This window comes from Octopus sinensis, linkage group LG19 (genome assembly GCF_006345805.1).
Source record: "Octopus sinensis linkage group LG19, ASM634580v1, whole genome shotgun sequence".
NCBI lineage: Eukaryota > Metazoa > Mollusca > Cephalopoda > Octopoda > Octopodidae > Octopus > Octopus sinensis.
In genome coordinates, this window is record NC_043015.1 from 47,041,523 (window position 1) to 47,050,422 (window position 8,900).

General features: G+C 38.8%; 1 protein-coding gene across 3 annotated transcripts in view; it reads right to left on the reverse strand.

The window, feature by feature from the left end:
• Window positions 1-8,900, reverse strand: part of LOC115222231 — a 127,615-nt gene that overhangs the window by 55,138 nt on the left and 63,577 nt on the right. For 2 of the 3 annotated variants that reach the window (XM_036511136.1, XM_029792391.2), the window contains exons 5-6: window positions 8,517-8,634; window positions 1-176 (exon numbers count right to left, since the gene is read on the reverse strand). In XM_036511136.1, coding sequence (XP_036367029.1) covers window positions 1-176; window positions 8,517-8,634 — 294 coding nt within the window. The remainder of the gene's footprint in view (window positions 177-8,516; window positions 8,635-8,900) is intronic. The other variant, XM_036511137.1, reaches the window with a different exon arrangement.

Sequence of the window (8,900 nt, forward strand, 5' to 3'; positions counted from 1 at the left end):
CTGGTATTTTGGTGATTGAGTAATTGTACAGTTTGGAGTATTTACCAAACAGTCCAAATCCTGTTATGTTGAAAGAGTAGAAATGCTTAGCATTACAGTAAATCTTGGCTGAAGTTTCATCATTTCTTATCATGTTGCAAGGGTTCCACTTATATTTCATCATTGTAGAACACTGACTAGAAAAACATTTTAGTCAAAACGTGATTTTCTTTTAAAAATTTTAGCAAAAATATATTTCATTAAAACAAATATAATTATTGCATTTATTTTTGTTTGGTTTCCTTACAACAAAAAAAAAAGAAAAAAAGAAAAAAAACATAATAGAAAAGGTTTATTTTTATCCTCATAGCATTTTTTGATAAATAAAGTTATTATCTGTCATTATATATCTGTTTTTTTATCAACATAAATATATATATCTACATAAATATATATATATCTACAAAAATAAGCAACAAGAATGGATCCGGTAATTTAGTACAATTGTTTCATACTATAACATTTTATTAAAAGCTGTAAATATTACAGCAGATATAATATGTCAAGTAATCTTCAGCTAATTTCATACAGGTTTTCCAATAATATAAAGTTCTCAAATCAATTAGTAACATCCTAGAGAAGGTAAATATACAGATAAAGATGTAGATATGAATTTCAGGAACACGAGGTAGTATTGTTAGGATGCCAAACAGACCAAAATTAAGTTCTAAATTGTTTGCTGAACTTATATATATATATATAAGCGGGAGTGGCTGTGTGGTAAGTAGCTTGCTAACCAACCACATGGTTCTGGATTCAGTCCCACTGCGTGGCATCTTGGGCAAGTGTCTTCTGCTATAGCCCCGGGCCGACCAATGCCTTGTGAGTGGATTTGGTAGACGGAAACTGAAAGAAGCCTGTCGTATATATGTATATATATATATACATATGTGTGTGTATGTGTGTGTGTTTGTGTGTGTGTGTGTGTTTGTCCCCCTAGCATTGCTTGACAACTGATGCTGGCGTGTTTACGCCCCCGTCACTTAGCAGTTCGGCAAAAGAGACCGATAGAATAAGTACTGGGCTTACAAAGAATAAGTCCGGGGTCGAATTGCTCGACTACAGGCGGTGCTCCAGCATGGCCGCAGTCAAATGACTGAAACAAGTAAAAGAGAGTAAAGAGAGTATATATATATATATATATATGTGTGTGTGTGTGTGTTGCCTCTCCGAAAGAGAGAGAGGGAAAAACTACCTCGCTTGGCAACAGGTGGGGGTTGGCGTCAGGAAGGGCATCCGGCCGTAGAAAACTTGCCACATGCATAGCACTGCGTATATGTGCATACATTTAGTAGGCGCGGGCATGGCTGTGTGGTTAGGGAGCTTGCTTCCTAGCTACATGGTTTCGGGTTCAGTCCCTGGGCAGGTGTCTTCTACTATAGCCCCGAGACGACCGAAGCTTTGTGATTGAATTCGGTAGGCGGAAGTTACTGCCGTGTGTGTATGTGTGCGTGTAGGTGCTCAGTGCCTCTCCGAAAGAGAGAGAGGGATATGTATATATCTACACACACACACATGAATGTGTATGTGTGTGTGTGTGAAAGAGTGTGTGAGTGTGTGTACATGTATTATATGCATGTGTGTATATATGCCCATATTGAATACCTAATTATTTCACTTCTTTATTCCCATGATTTAATAAACGGACTATTGTTTTTACACATGACCATTATTTAGTATTTTTGCATGGGTATGTCTACATTATCATTAAATTAATTTATGACTAACTATACTTTTTGTAACTGTATCCATTTTTATAACTGTAAATATATTTTTAAACATAATGGTACACTGTATTCTTTCTGTTGTTATTTTTTATTTTATTTTAGATATAATAAATTTATTGTACTTCCTTCTCTAAAGATATTATCACTTGTAGTAATTAACCAAATTAATTTAGTTAAATTGAATTAAATTTGGTTAATTTTTATGCTACAAGTGATGAATTGAAACATTTCATTAATTTTATCTCCATCTTCTCTCTTGTTTTATTTATCTATCTATATATGTATATATATGAATATGTATGTATACATACATATATATATGTGTGAGTGTGTGTGTGTGTGTGTTTGTGTGTGTGTGTGTGTGTGTGTGCAGCATGGAAGGCGTTTATAAACCATTTCAAAACACACAAAAACCGTGAGATTAACTTCAACATTTAAATTTAATTTGTCAAAATATTTTCGCTGCTTTGAAACCGCGACTTATTCACTAACAAAATTCTGTGTTGCCAGTGAACAGGTCACGGTTTCAAAGCTACGAAAATATTTTGACAAATTAAATTTAAATGTTGAAGTGAATCTAACAATTTGTGTGTGTGTGTGTTTTTAAATGGCTTATAAACGCCTTCCACGCTGTAATTGTTTTTGTTTCAGCACATGGTCTGAGATCAAGTCACTTGCTATGCAAGTACATCTCCTATATATATATGTGTATGTGTATGTGCATATATATGAACATATATATAAATTAAAATATGAATATATATATATATATGAATATGTATGTCCACTCAGCTATGTTGTCGAATCATCTGTGCATGAATGGCTGTGCCGTATCACCTCACTCTGATTCTCCTGTGTTTAAGCACATATATATGTTCATGTGTGTGTATATATACATACATACATATATATATATAAACACACATATATATATATATTTGTTTGTGTGTATATATAAATATCATCATCAAAAGCAGCCACTTCACTCTTGGAGTGGTTGGCATTAGGAAGAGCATCCAGCTGTAGAAACTCTGCCCCATCAGATTGGAGTCTGGTGCAGCCATCTGGTTCGCCAGACCTCAGACAAATTGTCCAACCCATGCTAGCATGGAAAGCGGACATTAAATGACGATGATGATGATGATGATGATATATATATATATATATATATATATATATTAATCAAATACCCAACAAACACTGAATCAATGAAGGTGCTTTACCAGTAAATTACCAGGCGTATACCATACAATCAATCAATCAATCAATCTATCTATCTATCTATTTTTAAATTTTTTAAATTTTAAATTTAAAATTTGTTATTATTATTATTTTTTTATTTTATTTTTTTTCTTCTCTTCTTCCCAAAAAGAAAAGCTCTACTTTGTATTTTTTCCCCTCTGTGTTCAGCCCTGTGTGGCCAATAAAGAAATCTATCTATCTGCCTGCCTCTCTGTCCGTCCGTCCGTCCGTCCGTCCATCCATCCATCCTTCTATCTATCTATCTATCTATCTATCTATCAGTCTTTCTATCTATCTACACACACACACACACACATACAGTATTATCAAACAGTGAAAATGAGTGTTTAACACCACATTGAAGGATAAATATACTTTATTTGAGGATTAACAAGGCAACCAATTGTTTCATTTGAAGAGATCTTCATAATTGTTCAAGCACACCATATGAAAGCTGAGACCATTAGTTGCCTTGTTTACCCAATGATATGTATATATGTAATATATAAACACACACACATAAATTCTTTTATTCTTTTACTTGTTTCAACCATTTGACTGTGGCCATGCTAAAGCACTGCCTTAAAGGGTTTTAGTCAAAGAAGTTGACCCCCAGGACTTATTCTTTGTAAGCCTAGTACTTAAGAAAACAGCACAGCTCCCATGACTTCAGGAAACATTTTTTCACGCTGAGAGTTGCTGAAGCGTGGAACAAACTGCCGGCATCGGTTGTTAGTTGTTGGAGCACTGCATCCTTCAAAACTTCCATGCTTCCTGAGATTCGCCAACACTACACTTGATTTTCTCCCCTCCATACACACACAAGCATGTTCACTTTCCAGACATTTCTACATTACTGCATGTACTTTATATGCACTTTCTGATAAGTTGTGGTGCACCTGAGCACTGTATACAATAATTTCATTATTATTATTATTATTTATTATTTTATTCTTTCCACTTCTTTAGCTGAACTGCTAAGTTACGAGGACATCAACACACCAGTATCGGTTGTCAAGTAACAGCAGGGGGACAAACACAGACATAAATACATGCATATATGTGACAGGCTTCTTTCAGTTTCCGTCTACCAAATCCACTCACAAGGCTTTGATTGGCCTGAGGCTACAGTAGAAGACATTTGCCCAAGGCGTCACACAGCGGGACTGAATCTGGAACCACATGATCTGAAAGCAAACTTCTAACCCACACAGCCACACTAGCACCTCTATGAGGAATCTAGTGACAAACTGATACAGATTCCTAAAAACACAGCTCTTGATGATATTTTCCATCTTACTTGAAACCGTGAAGGCGCATGGTTCAGTAGTTAGAACGTCGGGTTCACAATCATGAGGTAGTGAGTTCAAATGGCAGACCGGGCTGTGTGTTGTGTTCTTGAGCAAGGCACTTTATTTCATGTTGCTCCAGCTCACTCAGCTGTAGAGATGAGTTGCGACATCACTAGTGCCAAGCTGTATCAGCCTTTGCCTTTCCCTTAGATAACATCAGTGCTTTGGAGAGGAGAGGCTGGTATGCATGGGTGATTGCAGGTTTTCCATAAATAACCTTGCCTGGACTTGTGCCTTGGAGGGCAACTTTCTAGGTACAATCCCATGATCATTTCACACCTACTCTACAATGTCATTTCACACCTACTCTACAATGTCATTCTAAAATTAAACAATCACATCATCGAAATCTTGAAGCTACAACGTAATACTGGATTAATATTTAAAAGTTTGGATAGATTAGTATTACATTTGATTAATTAATTTGAAACCAGTGAAGTTATAATGGTAAGTCACTGTCCTTTAATAAAACACAAGGTACATATTAAATTCCTGCTGAAATGGTCAGTTATAGTGGTGAAATAGTCATTAAAAAACTGGCAATGAATTTTTCCTTTTGTGGTCAGCAGACATCTGCACTGTCAGGAATACAAAAGAGTTCTATTTGGCATGGAAGACCTGGTTTTTGTAAGATTTTGAATTATCGTATGAAATCACCATAATGCAAAACACACACACACACACACACACACACACACACACATACACAAGACATCACATACTCATTTGCCACAAGAACGTTAAGCATAAACAACTCATACACAACTCAAATTTCTGCAAACACTGAGACCGGTAGAATAAGTACTGGGCTTACAAAGAATAAGTCCTGGGGTCGATTTGCTCAACTAAAGGTGGTGCTCCAGCATGGCCACAGTCAAATGACTGAAACAAGTAAAAGAGTAAAAGAGTATATGCCCATAGACACACACACACACTAATGCACCCAAACTACTCACAAGCACACAAACTCACACGCACATGTACATGCTCACAAGCACACATACACACATATACATTATATACCCATGACGCAGCAACAACCACCTGTCTCCGCCCCACACACACACACAAACGTTCCAAACACATAGACATCTCCACAAAGATATTACACATGGATAAACACTAATCACACCCATTTATTATATACCAACAACACACATAAAAAACTACATAATAATGAAATAAATAAATGCGCCCTTTTAAAGCCTAGCCAGGCTCATGGGCCCGGTTTCCCGGTTTCTATACATATGTGTTACTCATTTTTGCCAGCTGAGTGGACTGGAGCAACGTGAAATGAAGTGTTTTGCTCAAGAACACAACATGTCGCCCGGTCTAGGAATCAAAACCACAATCTTACGATCATGATACTGACGCCCTAACCACTAAGCCATGCGCCTCCACAATAATAAATGTGCCCTTTTAAAGCCTAGCCAGGCTCATGGGCCCGGTTTCCCGGTTTCTATGGCATATATGTTCCCCAGCCGGACGGGACGCCAGTCCATCGCAGCGTTACTCATTTTTGCCAGCTGAGTGGACTGGAGCAACGTGAAATGAAGTGTTTTGCTCAAGAACACAACATGTCGCCCGGTCTACGGAATCAAAACCACAATCTTACGACATGATACTGCACGCCCTAACCACTAAGCCATGAGCCTCCACAATAATAAATGTGCCCTTTTAAGCCTAGCCAGGCTCATGGGCCCGTTTCCCGGTTTCTATGGATATATGTTCCCCAGCCGGACGGGACGCCAGTCCATCGCAGCGTTACTACTCATTTTTGCCAGCTGAGTGGACTGGAGCAACGTGAAATGAAGTGTTTTGCTCAAGACACAACTGTCGCCCGTCTAGGAATCAAAACCCAATCTTACGATCATATACTGACGCCCTAACCACTAAGCCATGAGCCTCCACAATAATAAATGTGCCCTTTTAAGCCTAGCCAGGCTCATGGGCCCGTTTCCCGGTTTCTATGGATATATGTTCCCCAGCCGGACGGGACGCCAGTCCATCGCAGCGTTACTACTCATTTTTGCCAGCTGAGTGGACTGGAGCAACGTGAAATGAAGTGTTTTGCTCAAGACACAACTGTCGCCCGTCTAGGAATCAAAACCCAATCTTACGATCATATACTGACGCCCTAACCACTAAGCCATGCGCCTCCACAATAATAAATGTGCCCTTTTAAAGCCTAGCCAGGCTCATGGCCCCGGTTTCCCGGTTTCTATGGCATATATGTTCCCCAGACCGGACGGGACGCCAGTCCATCGCCGAGCGTTACTCATTTTTGCCAGCTGAGTGGACTGGAGAGCAAGTGAAATGAAGAAAGTGTTTTTGCTCAAGAAACACAATGTCGCCCGGTTTATCTAGGAATCAAAACCACAATCTTACGATCATGATACTGACGCCCCCTAACCACTAAGCCATGCGCCTCCACAATAATAAATGTTGCCCTTTTAAAAGCATAGCCAGGCTCATGGGCCCGTTCCCCGGTTTCTATGGCATATATGGTCCCCAGCCGGACGGGACGCCAGTCCCATCCGCAGCGTTACTCATTTTTGCCAGCTAGGATTGAGTGGATGGAGCACGTGAAATGAAGTGTTTTGCTCAAGAACACAGCACGTCGCCTGGTCCAGGAATCGAAACCACAATCTTACAATCATGATGCTGACGCCCTAACCACTAAGACACACACCTCCACGTAAAAAAAACAAACAAAAGCAACATACACACATTGAAATACATACACACACACACACAGAAACAGACATACACACACACACACTTGCAGAAGAACATATGCATGAACAAGCTCTTATGCATCATCTACTTTTATTTTCAGCCTCTTTACTGAAAAAACAGTTTTCGTTCCCTTCCCACACCTGTTTCAGTTTATAATATTGGTTTCAAAGTTTATAAATATCAATTTCATATTTTAGCGCAAGGCCAGTAGTTTCCAGGGAAAGGATAATTGATTACATTGACCCTAGTGTTCAACTGGTACTTATTTTACCAACCCTGAAAGGATGAAAAGCAAATCTGACTTTGGCAGTATTTGAACTCAGAGCATAAAAATTGACAAAATGCTGCTAGGCGCAGGAGTGGCTGTGAGGTAAGTAGCTTGCTAACCAACCACATGGTTCCGGGTTCAGTCCCACTGCATGGCATATTGGGCAAGTGTCTTCTGCTATAGCCCCGGGCCGACCAATGCCTTGTGAGTGGATTTGGTAGACAGAAACTGAAAGAAGCCCGTCGTATATATGTATATGTATGTGTGTGTATATGTTTGTGTGTCTGTGTTTGTCCCCCTAGCATTGCTTGACAACCGATGCTGGTGTGTTTACGTCCCCGTCACTTAGCGGTTCGGCAAAATAGACCGATAGAATAAGTACTGGCGCTTACAAAGAATAAGTCCCGGGGTCGATTTGCTCGAATAAAGGCGGTGCTCCTGCATGGCCGCAGTCAAATGACTGAAACAAGTAAAAGAGTAAAAGAGTAAGCGTTTTGCCTGATGTGCTAACAATTCCGTCAGCTCGCTTCCCCACCACCATCATTTTTTCAGATCTTTTTTTGTTTGGCTGTTGTCACTTTTTAATGTCTTCAACTTCTGTTCCAGTTCTGAGTTCAAATTCCGCCGTGGTTGACTTTGCCTTTCATCCTTTCGGGGTTGATAAAATAAGTACCAGTTATGCACAGAGGTCGGTGTAATCGACTTAATCCGTTTGTCTGCCCTTGTTTGTCCCCTCTGTGAGTAGCCCCTTGTGGGCAATAAAGAAATATATATATATATACATATATACGACGGGCTTCTTTCAGTTTCCATCTAAAAAATCCACTCACAAGGCTTTGGTTGACCTGAGGCTATAGTAGAAGACACTTGCCCTGGTGGGCAATAAAGAAATATAAATATATGCACTAAAAGAGATTGTTTTAGTCTAGAATATTATAATATTATTAAAGCTTTAGCACTTAAACCGGCTATATCCAGCCTTTCACACCTACTCTACAATGTCATTCTAAAAATAAACAATCACATCATCGAAATCTTGAAGCTACAACGTAATACTGGTTTAATATTTAAAAGTTTGGATAGATAAGTATTACATTTGATTAATTAATTTGAATGCTAAATGGTTAAAAAGGAAAGAAACTAGTATACCATGAAATAATCCAGGATTCCAAACGTTCATTTTTACCGTGGGTATGAGGAGTAACATATATACTTATATAGTCAGAGACATTTCTCTCTATATGGACAGATGCTATACTTGGCGAATCTGGAAAAGATAAAGAAGCAAATGAAGATGGATTGCATCATTATATTATTAAAAGTTTAATGCTGTTGCTTTCATGCGAGCATTTTTGTTTATAGTGTGTGTGTGTATGTATGTGTGTGTGTGTGAGGGTGTGTGTGTGTGTGTGTGTTTGCATGTGTGTGTGAGTGTGTGTGTGTTTGTGTGTGTGAGTGTGTGTGTGCGCATACCAATGTCAGCCCGTATGTGCACATCTGTCTGAATACCCACGTTAGTTTGTCTTTGTAAGT